We start from the raw sequence: 20,915 nt of genomic DNA on the forward strand, positions 1-20,915 counted from the left end.
CAATCTTCCTCTTTGTTTGTCATCTATTTGGGGAAGCGTAAGGGGTAGAAGGATACTATGACTTCCCTATCTTTCTGGTTGAGGAGTATCATCCTCTTAGCTTATGAGATAGCGAGACGACAGCTTCCTGGGAGGATAACTGCTCATTCCACTAGAGCAGTGGCTTCCTCCTAAACTTTTAAGAATGAAGCCTCTATGGATCAGATTTATAAGGCGGCTACCTGGTCCTCCTTACACACTTTTTTTTTTTCCAAAATTTTACAAGTTTGATGTGTTTGCTTCGACTGAAGCAGCTTTCGGGAGTTTTGCAGGCTGTGGTTCCCCTCGAGAATAGGGTCCGCCTCTAATTTTTTTTTTTTTTTTGTTCCCTTCCGTTATTCCTTCAGTGTCCTCTGGAGCTTTGGTATAGTTTTCCCAACATGAATCCAAAAACTTTTAAAGACTTGGTCAGTATATTAAACCAAGAGTCCCACTAATGTGGATAACACAGGGTATAGTAAGTGCTTACATCAATTTCTTCCAAGATACGTAAAAGAAAAGGCTTACCGCACCAATGGCGTTCAGGATCAATAGAAATCCACCTTCAAGCTGCATACTCCATAATACCGCAGCAAAACTCTCCCCTCCATGTGTAAGGCGTAAGTTGCCTGATCTACTTGCAGCATGCAGTCTCCCAGACTCATCAGGTAATACCACAGGTAAGGGCTGTGTTGAACACCGGAACTGTTAGGGCTCTCCAAACCCCTTTCTCTCAAAGTATATGTCATGCAAAACAAATTTTCACAGTCCCAGTGAAACAGAGGCGGGGAGAGATTCCTTATGTTAAAAATAAATTTTATTCGTTACTTGCATTAAAAAGCATTGTCGGCACAGCAGACGCCACAGCTGACGCATTTCCTGCCTTGCGGGCAGTTCATCAGAGCTAAGGAACAAGCGTTTCTAGCAGCTGTTAAATCAAGAGAAAGCGGTCATATTGCCCAATCACAGTATGGTATAACAAAGTTACATACAATTAACCATTTCATCGCTTAACCCTCAAACAAATATTCAAGTACAAAATTACAGCAAAATAATACAGCCAAAAGGTAAGAAACACTCATTGTAAAAAGAACTATTAAAATTAATGTATCAAGAATTTCACGGGAACCCTATATAAATTGCAACTTTGTATATAACTGAACTTAAGACAGCTTATTGCAAAATTAACAGTAAGGAATGAAGTTGTGGACTCTTCCTGCCTTATGAAAGGAAAATATAATTTATGCTTAACAGATAACTTCCTTTCCGTCCTGGCAGGGAGAGTCCACAACCCCTCCGGTAATTTTATTTTTGTAGGACAGCTCCCTTTTTATATTATTTCTTCTGGCACCTTTATACCCGGATGTTTCCCCTACTTTCCTTGTTCCCTCGGCAGAAAGACTGAGGGATAGGGGAAGTGGGAGTGACATTTAAGCCTTTGGCTGGGGTGTCTTTGCCTCCTCCTGGTGGCCAGGTGTTGTATTTCCCAATAGTAAATAATGAAGTTGTGGACTCTCCCTGCCAGGAAGGAAAGGAATGTATCTGGTAAGCATAAATTATGTTTTTTTTTTTTTAAAGCATACCTAGGTAGGCTCCGACATTTCAATGCACTACTGGGAGCTAGCTGTTTATTGGTGGCTGCACATTTATGCCTCTCATCATTAGTTCACTAATGTGTTCAGGTAGCTCTCAGTGGCGCATAGCTGCTCTTTCAGCAAAGGATACCAAGAGAATTAAGCAAATGTGATAATAGAAATAAATGTTATGTTTTCAAAACTCACTGACCAATGATTTGAGGATGGTGCACATTCATGCAACAGGGACATTTACACACCTCAAAATTTGCAATGTTTAATTTCATGTAGTACAAAAACTTTGCAATATATTTTAATTATTTAATTTTGAAAATTGTTGTCTTTCCAGTTTCTGTTAGAAGTGAAGAGCAGACTACAAACTGCAATATTCACACAGTCATTGGTTGCTCACTCTATTGACTGATTTATAGCTTTTTCTTATTGGTCTTAGCAGAGAGGGAAATCTAGGTTACAACATGGTGACACCCTATTATCAACACTAACATTTTACACTTTGTTTTTTTTTAATATTTTAACAATATACAGTGTGTGTGTATGTATATATGTGTGTGTATCTATATCTACATATATATATATATATATATATATCAGTTTACGCCGGGGTTAGGTTCCAGAAGGAATGGTTGTAAATCGAAACCGTTGTAAATTGAAACTCAGTTTATAATGTAAGTCAATGGGAAGTGAGGGAGATAGGTTCCAGGCCCCTCTCAAAATTGTCATAAGTAACACCTAATACATTATTTTTAAAGCTTTGAAATGAAGACTTTAAATGCTAAACAGCATTATAAACCTAATAAAATAACCACACAACACAGACTTCAATTGCATTTTTCTGCAAACAGTTCTTTCTATGCATTCCAATCTGGACTGATTTATAGACAGGAAGATCTTGTTCCTTTGAAATCTGCTCGATAGCTCAGGTCTGGTTAAACTGATAAATTTCAGCTTGCTTGGCTTTGCTGCAACACAAGCGGACAGCTCCCCCTACTGGCTATTTTAATAAATGCACTGTTTCTCAATGCTTTTCAATAGCAGTCACATGACTGGAAAAAAAGGTTGTTATTCTGAAACGGTGTAAACTGAACCGTTGTAAAACGAGGGCCACCTGTGTATATATGTGTATATATATAATATATTATATTCTCACAAATTCTACTCGCTATTTGTGAGTGAAATTTATGCAGAGGTGAGTCAGTTATGGTGCTGTCACGACCTCAATAAGTCCCTTCTCCCAAATGTGGCTCAGTCTCAATTTTTTGGTCAGTGACTATTAGATCCGATCGGTTTAGGATCTACTGTATGGAGGGTGTGGTGGCTATGTGACCGTAATGCTAGACAGCAAGCAGGGTCTGGGAGGGTGGAGGCTCAGGCTGCAGATTATGGTGCTCTGGAGGCTCACAGGTTACACTGAGTCCCCGGGTCAAAGTTGAATACAAGTACATTTCCCCTGAAGCATTGTAGCTAAAATAAACCAAAAAGACGCATTGGGTAATGTAGTTTATTTGTGTATGCATTAGGGCTCAGGCACACACTGACTTTAAAACTGCTGCACACAGTTGGTTGGTAGTTTTTGCTGTGCGCAGCTGCTATACTGGGACCTGCTGCTTTTCACTTTTAACCTGTAGCTGCTGGTGACCCTCAGTACTAAAGCAGACTGTAGTAGAATCCTCTGTTACAGTCAAGTAGTGTCTGGCTGTGTGAATATCCCTCCCCTAACAGACCCAGCTAGCAGAAAATCGTTGTCATAGAAACGGCCGGGGGGGGGGCAGACCTGCTCACGGCTCTGAAGACAAGTTACAGGGGGATCATTTTGGGAAGACCTATGTGTGTACTCCTGACATCTGGAGCCTAAAAAGTGAGTGTCAAATTCTCCTGCAGCTCTTTAAAGGGACAGTCAAGTCTAAAAAAAGCTTTCACGTTTCAAATAGAGCATGTAATTTTAAACAATTTTCCAATTTACTTTTATCACCAATTTTGCTTTGTTCTCTTGGTATTCTTAGTTGAAAGGTAAACCTAGGAAGGCTCATATGATAATTTCTAAGTCCTTGAAGGCTGCCTCTTATCACATGCTTTTTTATTTGCTTTTCACAACAGGGGAGAGCTAGTTCATGGGAGCCATATAGATAACATTGTGATCACACCCGTGGCTTGTGGCAGACACTGCACTAATTGGCTAAAATGAAAGTCAATAGATAATAAGTAAAATGTCATGTGATCAGGGGGGCTGTCAGAAGATGCTTAGATACAAGTTAATCACAGAGGTAAAAAGTATATTAATATAACAGTGATGGTTATGCAAACCCGGGGAATGGGTAATAAAGGGATTACGGTATCTATTTTTTAAACCACAAAAATTCTGGTGTTGGACTATCCCTTTTAAGTTTGTTTTATCAATGCCCATACTCTGGTTCAGTTTTAGTATGGACTTCACAGTTTTTTTTTTTTTTTTAACAGACCCAGCAGTTATGGCCACATGTAGTGCTAAGTGTGTATGTAAATAGGTGTGTAAATATCATACCCCCCAACTGTCCCGATTTTAGGGGTTTGTCCTGCTGTCCCAGGTTGCTAGCCATCTGTCCCGCATTGCCCCATGCATTTAAAAAAAAAAATACGTTTTAGTGGGCACATACTCAGAAGCATCTGGCTTTTCTCTCCCAGGGTTAGATACCTATTAGATTCCCTGTGGAAAAGGAATGGTGTGTGGGTTAAGCAGGCGTAAGAAGGCTGTATACACTCTGAACTCACGTAATGGTGACCTCCAACCTCTGGTAGTGATGACGTCTAACCCCTGGTGATAATACTAGCATGCCTTCAGTTTTATACGATGAGCAGTGCTAACACCAGAGTAACGAACAGTGGCAGCCTCAGACAGCCAGCTAATGTGCTTGCCAACCCCAGGACCCCATACAATGAGTTACAGATACCCATATATGATGTAGTGTGTGTCTATCTGTATCTATAAGTGTGTATGTGTGTGTATCTGCATGTATAAGTGTAAGCTGTGTAGTGTGTGTGTGTTTCTGCATGTGTAAGTGTATGCTATGTAGTGTGTGTGTATCTGCATGTGTAAGTGTATGCTAGTAGTGTGTGTGTGTGTGTGTGTGTGTGTGTATGTGCATATGTAAGTGTATGCTATGTAGTGTGTTACTGTGCATTTTTGCTAACTTTAAAGGCTAGAATCTAGAATATTAATGGGGAATGAAGAGAGCAGTTTAAAAATATTAAAAATATTTAGCACTATCTCTGCAAAGGCTAATTAAATACAGAGCTCACATACTGTAGATATACCAGTGGTTTGAGCTTGTGTTTGATTTGATGCCTAAGAGTATTAAAAGATATGACTTTATTTAGAATTTTATTTATATTACTTTGGTCTTATAAAAAAAATTTTTAACCCCTGCTCCGGCCCACCACATTTCAAATTTTTGCCGGGGGGGGGGGGTCCCTCTTTTGAATTTTGAAATGTTGGGAGGTATGAAATATGTGTGTATGTATGTTACTGTATCTAAATAAGTGTGTATGTGGGTGTAAAAATGTATGTGTAAATATGTTTTATCTGTGTGTATGTAAATAAGTGTGTGTGTATATGTATTTGTGTGTGTGTGTATATAAAAATAAGTACACACACACACGCGCACTCACAGGAACGAACAACCAGCTCAATAACATTTTTAGTCTGTTCTATGGCGATTTACCACCTGGGTGCAGCTTCTTTTAGGCCAATAATGCTTTTCACAGAGTAGAACTTTCCTGTAGTATATCAGTCTGATCCCTCCTATTACAGTCAGTTCAATGCTGAAATTCCTGGCAATTCCTCTCTGAACAAGGAACACAGCAACCCCAGACAATCGTTTCTGCCTTTTTTGGGCCTTGTCAGTTAGGTGTAGCCATATTCCTCTAAGCACACTGAGCAAGGAGTCCACGTCTGTTTGTTTTTTCCCCATAGGGAGACTAAATACATACAGAGAGAAGTACACTCACAGGTACGAACAACCGGCTTAATACCATTGTTAGCCTGTTCTATGGCGATTTACCACCTGGGTGCAGCTTCTTTTTAGCTTAGCAATGCTTTTTACAGAGTAGAACTTTCCTGTAGTATCAGTCTGATCCCGCCTATTACGGTCAGTCCAGCACTGAAATACCAGGCAATTCACGTCTGAACAAGGAACACTGCAACCCCAGACAATCATTTCATTGGGCCTCATCACTGAGGTGTAGCTCTATTTCTCTAAGCACACTGAGCAAGGAATCCACGTCTGGTTGCCCCTTTTTTCTCTTATGGAGACATAATATACAAAGAGAGAAGTGCACATTATTCTCAGGCTAAGCATTCTGTTTAGTGTTTGTGTTAAATATCCCTTGATTGATGTCTTTCTTTTAATAATCATGTGCTTACTGTATTGCTGCTCTCGAACATATGCAGTGAGATCAATAGAATGTCCTTTACTGACTTGGTTATATACTATTAGATATGCATAGATAGGTCATTGAAATTAATAAAATTATTGGAAGACTAACTATATCCAGTTTAATAGGTTAATCATTCATATTTGATCAACTTTTAAGCTGTACTTTATTAGAAGGCGAAAAATTATTACCTTTAATTAATAACAATTTAAATAGTTTTATTTTACTAAAACAATAACATATTTAATTTCTAAAGGACCAGTAAACACAGATTTGCATTATCAACAAATGCGTGATAAAAAGACAATACAATAGTACTTAGCCTAGACTTCAAATGAGTAGTCTATTTTTCTCTGACAAATTTCAAAGTTATGTATTTTTCCTCTACTCCTGTATCATGTGACAGTCATCAGCCAATCACAAATGCATATACGTATATTCTGTGAATTCTTGCACATGCTCAGTTTGAGCTTGTGACTCAGTGTAAATATAAAAAATATTATATTAACATTTTGTTAATTGAAGTAAACTGGAAAATTGCGTGCTCTATCTGAATCATGAAAGTTTCTAAATTTTGACTTGAGTGTCTCTCTAATGCTTGTACCTCCCTCCTCACACTAGGTCCTTGTGCAGATCTATTCCACTCCAAACAATCTTCTATTCAGTGAGCTTCTTAGTATGGGTTGATTCTGTGTACATAGATTTGCAGGGGAGAAATGGCATTAAAGGGGCATTAAAGTCAAAATTAAACTTTCATGATTTAGAAAGAACATGCGATTTTTCCTATTTACTTCTTATCTAATTTGCTTTATTCTCTTGATATCGTTAAAAAGAGTACATAGACTTAGAAGCAATTTTATATCACGTTTGCTGTGAAGAAGGGGTTTGTTGTTTCTGCAGACACACATTCAGTTTTGAGAACTAAAAAAAAAACAATAATATGACACATCTTTAAAATAGAAAATTGCCCAAAATAATCTGACAGAAACCTCTGGGAGAGCATGACATTGTGAATGGATTAAAGGAATTTATTTCCCAAAATATTAAACATTACAGCCATGAATATACAGCATCTTGTATATAATTATAATCGAAAGATTAACCATCCTGAAATATAGATTACTTTTTAATGTATGTCAAATAGAAACTATATTTAGATAGATGTTGTGGCTGCACATAGATGCCTCTTGTCATTGGTTTATCAATGTGTTCAGCTAGCTCCCAGTAGTTTAACGCTGCAAAATTGATAATAGAAAGTAAATTGGAAAGTTGTTTAAAAATGTATGCTCTTTGTGAATCGTGAAAGGGAAAAAATTGTGTTTCATGTTCCTCTAAGCTTTCAAGGGGACGTTTTGTTATCTGGTGTGAACATTAAAGGGACCGTCTAGTAAAACTTAATTTTTTATGATTCAGATAGGACGTGCAGTTTGAAACCACTTTCCAATTTACTTTTATCAAAGTTCTCTTGTTATTCTTTGTTGAAAGCTAAACCTAGGTAGGCTCATATGCTAATTTCTAAGCCCTTGAAAGTCATTTGGACAGTTTTTCACAGTTCGACAGCACTTGTTTGCGTGTGCCATATGGATAACATTGTGCTCACTCCTGTAGATTTAGCTAGGAGTCAGAAATGATTGGCTAAAATGCAAGTCTGTCAAAAAGAACTGAAATAAATGGGCAGTCTGCACAGGCTTAGATACAAGGTAATCACATAGGTAAAAGTATATCAATTATAACTGTTATGCAAAACTGGGAAATGGGTAATAAATGGACTATCTATCTTTTTAAAAAATAACAATTCTGGTGTAGACTGTCCCTTTAAGGCGACATTTGTAGTGCAAAAATGTTATGCTCTGAATAATCCGATCACTTAATTTTTTTATTACAATGCCCTTTAATGTTCTTATGTTTTAGAAATAAGAAGTTTCAAGTTTCTCATCCTTTTTTTTTTTTTTTTTTTTTTCACCTTGTGGTGAAATCTAACCCATCCCAAGATTTATCCTTGCTAGTGGATAGGCAAGTCAGGTCATTTTTAGTCATGGACATCAGACTCGAGCAGGACATCACTAGAATATATATTTGACTGTATTGGCATTATTCTGGTTTAAAGGGACACAATATAGTTTATTATTTTAAATATTTAAAAATAAATTATATAAAGCAGCTAGATAAACAGACACAAACTTCCTGTTAGCTTAAAAAAAACTCAACCTATTTATTTTTTTCATGCTAAAAAAACAAAACCTGTTTAAAGGGACAGTATATACTCATTTTCATATAACTGCATGTAATAGACACTATTATAAAGAATAAGATGCACAGATACTGATATAAAAATCCAGTATAAAACTGTTTAAAAACTTACTTAGAAGCTGTCAGTTTGGCTCTGTTGAAAAGGCAGTTGGAAAGCCCACTGTAAGTGGCAAATAAGACACTCCCCCCTCCCACTTCTTTTGAATATGAAAAGACCCTTTACACAAACAGGCGCAAGCTGGAGAAGGTAGCTGACGGTATTCACATAAAACTTTGGGGCTTGGTTAGGAGTCTGAAAATCAGAGCAATGTTATTTAAAAATAAGCAAAACTATACATTTATTTTTTTTTAAAAACTTTATGGGCTTTATAAATAGATCATCTACAAAACATTTATGCAAAGAAAAAATGAGTGTATAATGTCCCTTTAAGTGGTGCTCATTTATATGCCTAATAGACATAAAGTAAAGGTTACTATCCCCTTTAAGAGACACATTGTCATTTTAAAAATTGAACTTGGAGTAGGCAAAGCTACTGTATATAAAGGACATTAACGTAAGCAGGTTTCTTACATGTGCAACAGATTGTGGCAAAACAGAGACTTGTCAAAGAATGATTGTGTCAAGATATAAAGATTCTATTGTGCACAGCACGGACGTTTTTATAACACTTATCATACAGTATGATACCAAATGCTTGGTATGTGAAGGGAGTAAGTTCTTGCAGCTCTTTTCAGTTTAGTCAGGGGTTTTCATAAACCAATTAATCTCTTCTCTAAGCCTCCCACCAATTCCTTTGCAAATTGCCGTAAAAGTGTAAATCTGGGAGGGGAATAACTATTGAACTTGTTGTCTTTGTGCTGCTGGTGCCATGAAAATTTCCACTGAGGCAACCCTTACATTTTTCCTTTAATCTGTGCTGGTATCATTTATCATAAACCCAGTCCTTTGTGTGTTTTGCTTTGCAATCGACTTTACGTTTCTGTGTTTGCAACAATGTTAAACACAGCTGCCATATGGTACTTAAAGGGACAGTAATATAAAATTAAATTTTCCAGTTTATTTTATTAATTGTGCTTAGCTTTCATTGTATCCTTTGTTTAAGAGAAGTCTTAGGAGCAACAATGCACATCTGGTGAGTTGATTACAAGAGGCATATGTGTGGAGCCATCGAACAGCAGCTAGCTCCCAGTAGTACATTGCAGCTCCTGAGCCTACTATGGTTTATTCTTTAACAAAGAATACCAACAAGCCAAAGCAAATTTAATAGAAGTAAATTAGAAAGAGCAATCAATTTTTTAAAATATCTGAATCAGTTGTTTTTTTTTCTCATATAGGTGTTGAGTCCACAATCTGTTATGCATGGGATATACATTCCTACCAGGAGGAGGCAAAGTTTCCCAAACCTCAAAGCCTATAATGGTCTATCTGAATCATGAAAGTTTAATTTTATCATTACTGTCCCTTTTTTAAGAAGTATTTTTACTTATGGTAGAAATGTTCTCCATTAAGTGGCTTATGAAAATAAACTTTTTTTTTTTTATATTCAAGAAGTCGCTTTACTTATAACAATATTATCCAAAGATTTTATGAATCAAAGATGTGGGTGTATTAAAATATTAAAAACCCAAAAGTTTCTAATTTTATATATATATATCTATTACATTATGGATATGTGAAGCCCCACATAGGCCTAGATTAAAAGTGACGTTCAAAAATATTAGTGCTATTGTGCTTTAACATTTGCTTGAGCGCAATCAACAGCACTCATATTATAAGCTCAAAGTTACTTTTTAACGATCAAGCGATAGTCTAGGGTGCGCTTGTGCATCTGCATGTGTGATAGTGCTGGTGTACTAAATCCATCACACACTAGGGACCAGGGGGCGCGCAGTACAATATATGTTGGATATTGCTTAAGGACACAAGTAGTGGCGTTATTTATGTAGTTTTGTACTATTAATAATGATGATGATGATGATAATAATAATAATGGTTTACTTCAGGTCTCAAAAAGTGCTAGATTTTACAGGGGGATTTTGGATTGCATTCAAACACTTAACCACCTCTCACTACTTGTAATATGAGACCAGTGAGTGTGTTAATAGTGCACCCTGTGCTATTCATTAGTATAGAATGTGACAAAGTTCTGGCTGCGTTTGGTTTAAATATTTTACCATTCACTTGTAACACCAGATTGTGTGTTTTGCTTAGTGTGAGATTGAGTATAAAATAACACACTCAGTTGTGCTGCACTAATGTAGCCCATATTGGATAGATTAGGGGAATATTATTTAGGGCAGCAGTTGGCTTAAAGGGACAGCTCACTTAAATTGCTTTTCCTGAATGTGTTCCCCATGACTTGTTATACCAGTTGCAGCATATAAAATATATGAGAAATTGCTCATTTTATGCTTTTTTTAAAAAATAAAATAGCTGGATTTGCTCTTTGAAACACAGCCCATCAAAATAGGCTTGGCATGCTGACGGATCAGATCTTGTTATCTTATCACTCGAATGCTTCCCTTTCTTATCTCGGTCTCTGTACAATACTTAGAAAGAACAATTGAAAAATAACATTTTAGAGCTTGATCTCTTCCACCTCCCTCTGAGTGTAATTTCTTATGCTGGCTGTGTTTACATACTCTGTCAATAGCCTATACCTAGTTAGGCATAGAACCTTTCAGTATTGGTAGGAATACTACGGGCTAAATCGGCTATTTCAAATGCCAATATAAAGGCTAAGGAAGTATTTGTAAACAAATTAATACACTCCAGAAGGTTAAATGGATAATTGGCAACAAATTAAAAGAAAAAAAGTTTTTGGGTAAACTGTCCCTTTAAATACATCATCTTTAGAAGTCCTTAAGAATGTTGACAAGGTAAACAAGAAGTCAGGTCTAGGAGCCATCTCTCAAACTCTATATGCCATGTCTCTTTGTCTCCAGGATTTGATAAAGCCCTTATATTACAGTAAAGGGAAAATTAGTATGAATTGTTGGTATTTTTTTCAGTAAATGCATGTAATGGCTCAGAATGAGTAATCGGTCACATTTTGTGTTTATAGCTTAACAGAAAAACACCAGTTACTATTTTAGTTTTATGAGTTCTAGTTCTAGAAATTCCAGAATAATTACACACTAATGCAGCATATAGGGAGTGTGAATGGATTGCGAATTGTGCGTAACCATATTCTGATAATGAAAGTTGAAATCTACCATAATTAAAGGGCCATTATAATCGGGGGGGTTTATTTGGGGGTTAATAAAAAGTTGATGACCAGATTAAAAAAATACTAATATACATGTATTAGAATTAATTTGCTGTTTAAAATATATTTTACTTACAAATTTATGATGATTCCACTGCCCACTGAAAGCTGCTAGTCAGCTTCCAATTATTCTGTCAGTCGTGCACAACATGTAAGTTGAAGCAGGCGCAAGTCAAGTGTTTCCTCAGCTCCTTGCAGCATTGTGAAAGAAGATCAGGCCTGCAGATGACAATTAAAAAAAACAATCTGCCCCTCTGCTCGCATTCAGTAGGGACCCAATCTGCAATGGTTGCTATGGTAACCTTTGAAGCATCCTGCATGGCTGATGGCGTTCTGCATGAAAGGAGCCAAGTTCACTGAGTGAAATAATTTAAACAGTCTTTGGTTTTTGAGCTTGCCAGGTGCTTTTTTTAAATTTAGTAGCTAGCTGCTATATTTTCATTTTGATCCTGCTACTATTTGGATAGTTTACAAACTAAGTTCAGTTTGGATTTAAAGCCTTTATTTTAATGATATGATGAATGTATAATGGCAAACTGTATTTTATATTCTAGTATAAACTGTTTTTTTTTTATGGGCGTTTTACAGAGGATTGTTTTGGGACTATTTTTCAAACTTTGAGCTAACTTTTAGGGTACTATTAGCACTCCTTTTTTTTTAAACTTCATTTAATTAAATATAATGTTTTTAATTTAATGATATTAAAATCTGGGGCATTTATTATGTACCTTTTTAATGGGTTGTCCTTAATTAAAGGGACAGGCAACCCCAAAATTGGATCAGCTACCCAGCAGAGGTGTTATGTCTCAGCATTGCCGGGTTAATCTGAAAAGTTATTTGTGGAAGATCTGTGTTTGTTTAGGAATGCTGTGGTCTAAGACCCCCTATCCTGGTAGATGGTACTTCTTGATACTGTGAGTTAAGGCTGGCTATAAAAGATCATAAATTTGATCAAGTGCGGGGGGGGGGGATGACAAGACAAAGGAAACACAGAGTTACAACTTAAAGGGCCACTAAACCCAAAATCTTTCTTTCATGATTCAGATAGAGAATACAAATTTAAACAACATTACAAATTACTTCTATTTATTTTGCTTCATTTTTTAGATATCCTTAGTTGAAGAAAAAGCAATGCACATGGGTGAGCCAATCAGCAGCTACTGAGCATATCTAGATATGCTTTTCAGCAAAGAATATCAAGAGAATAAAACAAATGAGATAATAGAAGTAAATTAGAAAGATGTTTACAATTGCATTCTCTTTCTAAATCATGAAAGAAAAAATGTGGGTTTCGTGTCCCTTTAATGTTACTTAAAACTTAGTCAGAACTTGTCTGGGACCAGAAGGAGTAACAACTGACACAGGTTCTCCACATATCTCAAGAAACTTGGTACTAAGCTTAGATATTGTGTTATTTTATGAACTATATCTTTGCACATACGTTATTTTGAATGTTTTTAAAATTTGGCACTGTAACCTGTATTGATATTAAACACATAGAAAATCTAATTCTGACTATGGGCTCTAATATCTGAATTTACACTCTGAAGAGACAAGGTTAAAGGCATGTTACCTAATTGTTAATTTGTGTGAGTTATTGGGTTTCAAAGACACTCCTCCTTTTTTCAACGTTCTTGGTGGTGGCAGCGAGTAGTAAATGGGGTGGCGTGGGCAGAATTTGGGGGTTAATTTGGAGTCATTTTAGGTCCTTTGTAGAGTTAGGAGAATCGGGAGCTGCATGCTATTAACCCCTTTATGCCCACACCCTCCCCATTGTGACGGTTGAGTGGAAAGGCTTAATCGTCACACTACCCATTCCCCAGCTTTGCACAACCAACATTATTATATTAATATAATTAATAACATTTAAACCTCTAAATTTCTATCTGTTTCTAAGCCACTACAGACAGCCTCTTATCACATGCTTTTTGTATTCGCTTTTCACAACAAGAGACTGCTAATCCATGTGGGACAAATAGATAACTTTGTGCTCTCTACCGTGAAGTTGTGGCTGAAACTGCACTAATTTGGCTAAAATGAAAGTCAATAGATAATAAATAAATAGCCATGTGATCAGGGGGGCTGTCAAGAGGCTTAGATACAAGGCATGCAAATTGAAGCAACTTTCCAATTTGCTTTTATCATCAAATCTTGTTTTGTTTTCTTGGTATTCTATGTTGAAAGATAAAGCTCATATGCTAATTTCTAAGCCCTTGAAGGCTGACTCTTATCTGAATGCATTTAACAGTTTTTCTCCAACATAGGTGTGTCCGGTCCACGGCGTCATCCTTACTTGTGGGATATTCTCTTCCCCAACAGGAAATGGCAAAGAGCCCAGCAAAGCTGGTCACATGATCCCTCCTAGGCTCCGCCTACCCCAGTCATTCTCTTTGCCGTTGTACAGGCAACATCTCCACGGAGATGGCTTAGAGTTTTTTAGTGTTTAACTGTAGTTTTTATTATTCAATCAAGAGTTTGTTATTTTGAAATAGTGCTGGTATGTACTATTTACTCAGAAACAGAAAAGAGATGAAGATTTCTGTTTGTATGAGGAAAATGATTTTAGCAACCGTCACTAAAATCCATGGCTGTTCCACACAGGACTGTTGAGAGCAATTAACTTCAGTTGGGGGAACAGTGTGCAGTCTCTTGCTGCTTGAGGTATGACACATTCTAACAAGACGATGTAATGCTGGAAGCTGTCATTTTCCCTATGGGATCCGGTAAGCCATGTTTATTACGATCGTAAATAAGGGCTCCACAAGGGCTTATTAAAACTGTAGACTTTTTTTGGGCTAAATCGATTCATTATTAACACATATTTAGCCTTGAGGAATCATTTTATCTGGGTATTTTGATATAATAATATCGGCAGGCACTGGTTTAGACACCTTATTCTTTAGGGGCTTTCCCAAAGCATAAGCAGAGCCTCATTTTCGCGCCGGTGTTGCGCACTTGTTTTTGAGAGGCATGGCATGCAGTCGCATGTGAGAGGAGCTCTGATACTTAGAAAAGACTTTCTGAAGGCGTCATTTGGTATCGTATTCCCCTTTGGGCTTGGTTGGGTCTCAGCAAAGCAGATACCAGGGACTGTAAAGGGGTTAAAGTTCAAAACGGCTCCGGTTCCGTTATTTTAAGGGTTAAAGCTTCCAAATTTGGTGTGCAATACTTTTAAGGCTTTAAGACACTGTGGTGAAAATTTGGTGAATTTTGAACAATTCCTTCATGTGTTTTCGCAATTGCAGTAATAAAGTGTGTTCAGTTTAAAATTTAAAGTGACAGTAACGGTTTTATTTTAAAACGTTTTTTGTACTTTGTTATCAAGTTTATGCGTGTTTAACATGTCTGAACTACCAGATAGACTGTGTTCTGAATGTGGGGAAGCCAGAATTCCTATTCATTTAAATAAATGTGATTTATGTGATAATGACAATGATGCCCAAGATGATTCCTCAAGTGAGGGGAGTAAGCATGGTACTGCATCATTCCCTCCTTCGTCTACACGAGTCTTGCCCACTCAGGAGGCCCCTAGTACATCTAGCGCGCCAATACTCCTTACTATGCAACAATTAACGGCTGTAATGGATAATTCTGTCAAAAACATTTTAGCCAAAATGAACACTTATCAGCGTAAGCGCGGCTGCTCTGTTTTAGATACTGAAGAGCATGACGACGCTGATAATAATATTTCTGAAGGGCCCCTAACCCAGTCTGATGGGCCAGGGAGGTTTTGTCTGAGGGAGAAATTACTGATTCAGGGAACATTTCTCAACAGGCTGAACCTGATGTGATTGCATTTAAATTTAAGTTGGAACATCTCCGCATTCTGCTTAAGGAGGTATTATCCACTCTGGATGATTGTGACAAGTTGGTCATCCCAGAGAAACTTTGTAAAATGGACAAGTTCCTAGAGGTGCCGGGGCTCCCAGAAGCTTTTCCTATACCCAAGCGGGTGGCGGACATTGTTAATAAAGAATGGGAAAGGCCCGGTATTCCTTTCGTCCCTCCCCCCATATTTAAAAAATTGTTTCCTATGGTCGACCCCAGAAAGGACTTATGGCAGACAGTCCCCAAGGTCGAGGGAGCGGTTTCCACTTTAAACAAACGCACCACTATACCCATAGAGGATAGTTGTGCTTTCAAAGATCCTATGGATAAAAAATTAGAAGGTTTGCTTAAAAAAAAAAAATGTTTGTTCAGCAAGGTTACCTTCTACAACCAATTTCATGCATTGTCCCTGTCGCTACAGCCGCATGTTTCTGGTTCGATGATCTGATAAGAGCGGTCGATAGTGATTCTCCTCCTTTGGAGGAGATTATGGACAGAATCAATGCTCTCAAATTGGCTAATTCTTTCACCCTAGACGCCACTTTGCAATTGGCTAGGTTAGCGGCTAAGAATTCTGGGTTTGCTATTGTGGCGCGCAGAGCGCTTTGGTTGAAATCTTGGTCGGCTGATGCGTCTTCCAAGAACAAGCTACTTAACATTCCTTTCAAGGGGAAAACGCTGTTTGGCCCTGACTTGAAAGAGATTATCTCTGATATCACTGGGGGTAAGGGCCACGCCCTTCCTCAGGATCGGCCTTTCAAGGCAAAAAATAAACCTAATTTTCGTCCCTTTCGTAGAAACGGACCAGCCCAAGGTGCTACGTCCTCTAAGCAAGAGGGTAATACTTCTCAAGCCAAGCCAGCTTGGAGACCAATGCAAGGCTGGAACAAGGGAAAGCAGGCCAAGAAACCTGCCACTGCTACCAAGACAGCATGAAATGTTGGCCCCCCGATCCGGGACCGGATCTGGTGGGGGGCAGACTCTCTCTCTTCGCTCAGGCTTGGGCAAGAGATGTTCTGGATCCTTGGGCGCTAGAAATAGTCTCCCAAGGTTATCTTCTGGAATTCAAGGGACTTCCCCCAAGGGGGAGGTTCCACAGGTCTCAGTTGTCTTCAGACCACATAAAAAGACAGGCATTCTTACATTGTGTAGAAGACCTGTTATAAATGGGAGTGATTCATCCTGTTCCATTAAGAGAACAAGGGATGGGGTTCTACTCCAATCTGTTCATAGTTCCCAAAAAAGAGGGAACGTTCAGACCAATCTTAGATCTCAAGATCTTAAACAAGTTTCTCAAGGTTCCATCGTTCAAGATGGAAACCATTCGAACTATTCTTCCTTCCATCCAGGAAGGTCAATTCATGACCACGGTGGATTTAAAGGATGTGTATCTACATATTCCTATCCACAAGGAACATCATCGGTTCCTAAGGTTCGCATTCCTGGACAAACATTACCAGTTTGTGGCGCTTCCTTTCGGATTAGCCACTGCTCCAAGGATTTTCACAAAGGTACTAGGGTCCCTTCTAGCTGTGCTAAGACCAAGGGGCATTGCTGTAGTACCTTACTTGGACGACATTCTGATTCAAGCGTCGTCCCTTCCTCAAGCAAAGGCTCACACGGACATTGTCCTGGCCTTTCTCAGATCTCACGGATGGAAAGTGAACGTGGAAAAGAGTTCTCTATCCCCGTCAACAAGGGTTCCCTTTTTGGGAACAATAATAGACTCCTTAGAAATGAGGATTTTTCTGACAGAGGCCAGAAAAACAAAGCTTCTAGACTCTTGTCGGATACTTCATTCCGTTCCTCTTCCTTCCATAGCTCAGTGCATGGAAGTGATCGGGTTGATGGTAGCGGCAATGGACATAGTTCCTTTTGCGCGCATTCATCTAAGACCATTACAACTGTGCATGCTCAGTCAGTGGAATGGGGGACTATACAGACTTGTCTCCGAAGATACAAGTAAATCAGAGGACCAGAGACTCACTCCGTTGGTGGCTGTCCCTGGACAACCTGTCACAAGGGATGACATTCCGCAGACCAGAGTGGGTCATTGTCACGACCGACGCCAGTCTGATGGGCTGGGGCGCGGTCTGGGGATCCCTGAAAGCTCAGGGTCTTTGGTCTCGGGAAGAATCTCTTCTACCGATAAATATTCTGGAACTGAGAGCGATATTCAATGCTCTCAAGGCTTGGCCTCAGCTAGCGAGGGCCAAGTTCATACGGTTTCAATCAGACAACATGACAACTGTTGCGTACATCAACCATCAGGGGGGAACAAGGAGTTCCCTAGCGATGGAAGAAGTGACCAAAATCTTTCTATGGGCGGAGTCTCACTCCTGCCACCTGTCTGCTATCCACATCCCAGGAGTGGAGAATTGGGAAGCGGATTTTCTGAGTCGTCAGACATTGCATCCGGGGGAGTGGGAACTCCATCCGGAAATCTTTGCCCAAGTCACTCAGCTGTGGGGCATTCCAGACATGGATCTGATGGCCTCTCGTCAGAACTTCAAAGTTCCTTGCTACGGGTCCAGATCCAGGGATCCCAAGGCGGCTCTAGTGGATGCACTAGTAGCACCTTGGACCTTCAAACTAGCTTATGTGTTCCCGCCGTTTCCTCTCATCCCCAGGCTGGTAGCCAGGATCAATCAGGAGAGGGCGTCGGTGATCTTGATAGCTCCTGCGTGGCCACGCAGGACTTGGTATGCAGATCTGGTGAATATGTCATCGGCTCCACCTTGGAAGCTACCTTTGAGACGAGACCTTCTTGTTCAGGGTCCGTTCGAACATCCGAATCTGGTTTCACTCCAGCTGACTGCTTGGAGATTGAACGCTTGATTTTATCGAAGCGAGGGTTCTCAGATTAAAAGCATCATCAGATTGGCTTATGAGACTGCCGGACGGCAGCCTCCCGAAAGAATCACAGCTCATTCCACTAGGGCTGTGGCTTCCACATGGGCCTTCAAGAACGAGGCTTCTGTTGATCAGATATGTAGGGCAGCGACTTGGTCTTCACTGCACACTTTTACCAAATTTTACAAGTTTGATACTTTTGCTTCTTCTGAGGCTATTTTTGGGAGAAAGGTTTTGCAAGCCGTGGTGCCTTCCATTTAGGTGACCTGATTTGCTCCCTCCCTTCATCCGTGTCCTAAAGCTTTGGTATTGGTTCCCACAAGTAAGGATGACGCCGTGGACCGGACACACCTATGTTGGAGAAAACAGAATTTATGTTTACCTGATAAATTACTTTCTCCAACGGTGTGTCCGGTCCACGGCCCCGCCCTGGTTTTTTTAATCAGGTCTGATAATTTATTTTCTTTAACTACAGTCACCACGGTACCATATGGTTTCTCCTATGCAAATATTCCTCCTTAACGTCGGTCGAATGACTGGGGTAGGCGGAGCCTAGGAGGGATCATGTGACCAGCTTTGCTGGGCTCTTTGCCATTTCCTGTTGGGGAAGAGAATATCCCACAAGTAAGGATGACGCCGTGGACCGGACACACCGTTGGAGAAAGTAATTTATCAGGTAAACATAAATTCTGTTTTCACTGCTAGACAGCACTAGTGCATGTGTGCCATATGGATAACATTGTACTCACTCCTGTGGAGTTACCTAGGAGTGAGCACTAATTGGCTAAAATGCAAGTCTGTCAAAAGAACTGAAATAAGGGGCAGTCTGCAGATGCTTAGATACAAGTTAATTACAGAGGTAAAAAGTATATTAATAAATTGCAAAATTGTGTACAGGTTATAAAGGGATTATCTATCTTTTTAAACAATACAAATTTTGGAATTGACCTTTAAGCTGTCATCGTTTGTGTGTTGCTTTAAAACTTAAGATATGATCCCGATCTTACGTGTCAGAATAAATCTTTGTTTAAAACCAGGAAACTGCAAAATTCCCCATCCACCAAAACCTTTTTTTCTTCATATTTCCCTTTTGAGCACTTCTTGTTGGTTAACTTAATTTTTTTTTTTTGTGTTTAATGTTTGTGTATGTTGTCATTATCTTAGATTTTAGAATAAATCCCTTGTTTTATCAAATTAAGTTTAAAATTTCATGGCATATTTGTATCCATTAGAAAACCACTGTAATAAAACAGTGAGCTTCTGGTAAGGTCATTGAGCAAGACATTAGTTTATAGGTTTGGGTATAGTTTAGTATTCGGCATCCTTTTACAAACAAATACCAAATATGGAAACATGCAGCGGGTGTTGGTTATTTTCAACACCATATTTATTAGTGTGAAAAATGTAACACACACAAAGCTCTGGGCAAATGCTGATCTTTGCGTGCTGCACTTTCTCACTAATAAATCCAGCACCAAAAATAGCCGAATGCCGCTTCCTGATGCCCTTTTTCTGCATTTGTTTGTAAAAACGATTGCCAAATACATAATTATGCCCATGCCTAATAGTTTTTTATATTCAAACCATACTGAAATCCTGAAGATTGTTGTGTGCTCTGCATCATGTAATTTATCCACCTTCTGTAACTATTGAGCTGTTTACCATGTTTTTGCTTGTTTACTAATTCTTTACATTTCCTTTACAAAGGTGGTATCCATTAAAATCAAAGCCTGGGAAGAAGGAAAAGGAACGAGGCCAGATTGAAGTAGACGTCCAGTTCATGAGGAATAGCATGACGGCTAGCATGTTTGATCTCTCCATGAAAGAGAAATCTCGCTCACCGTTTGGTAAACTTAAGGACAAGATCAAGGGAAAGCGTCATGATGGCTTTCCAGACACTGCTTCAGCCATTGTTCCTAGCATGAATCAGTATGATGACAGTGATGAAGAAGTGCCAGAGGTAGAGAAAAAGAAATCCAAACTTAAGAACTTGTTTTCCAAGCCAGGATCAGGCCTAAAGAAAAACTCAATTTCTCAGTCTATGTCTGTCCTGCCAACATTCCCTCCTTCTTCCAGTCAAAGAACCGTACTAAAACCTGCAGATTTCTCATCTGATTTCAACCAAGTGTCAGGGTCTCCTGCATCAGAAAGTGAGTATACTTGCTCATTTTCAATTTATAGTTCTAGCTTTTATTGAATGCTGTTTAAAAACACACACATTTTATAAATGAATAAAACTGAAATTGGGCTGTTTAACTTTGCAAAAACAACAGAGAGGGGCGCCCTAATAGGATATGGTCTAATATAGTATATGTATATAATAACAGATATAGTAGTGATTAATACTTCGGTGGTCTCATACAGTAAGATTAGCAGCAATAAAAGTATATATCATCCCCAATATAAGGGATAGTGGTACACAAATACAATAGTAGTTCAGGCCAAAATACATCAAGTATAGCCTTAGAATAGTTAATGGACTGATATTGTGGAGATATTGCTAATAACTAGTAGCACCAGGGTGCAATGATAGGGTACAATGATGTAATATAGAGTATAAAAAATATAATAAATTTTTTTAAATATGTATGAAATGATAATAAAAAGTATAAAAGTAATGATAAAAAGATGGAGGCAGCTATCTGTGGAGATCCAGGCCGGGATCCAGAGCAGCAATCTAAAAAACAAAACAAAA

General features: G+C 38.6%; 1 protein-coding gene across 2 annotated transcripts in view; it reads left to right on the top strand.

Moving 5' to 3' along the window:
* The window catches only part of RAB11FIP1 (RAB11 family interacting protein 1), a 92,269-nt gene that overhangs the window by 40,431 nt on the left and 30,923 nt on the right, over positions 1 to 20,915 (top strand). For both annotated transcript variants that reach the window (XM_053717745.1, XM_053717746.1), the window contains exon 2: positions 19,928 to 20,370. In XM_053717745.1, the coding sequence (XP_053573720.1) occupies positions 19,928 to 20,370 (443 nt within the window). The remainder of the gene's footprint in view (positions 1 to 19,927; positions 20,371 to 20,915) is intronic.

This window comes from Bombina bombina, chromosome 6 (genome assembly GCF_027579735.1).
Source record: "Bombina bombina isolate aBomBom1 chromosome 6, aBomBom1.pri, whole genome shotgun sequence".
NCBI classification, from domain to species: domain Eukaryota; kingdom Metazoa; phylum Chordata; class Amphibia; order Anura; family Bombinatoridae; genus Bombina; species Bombina bombina.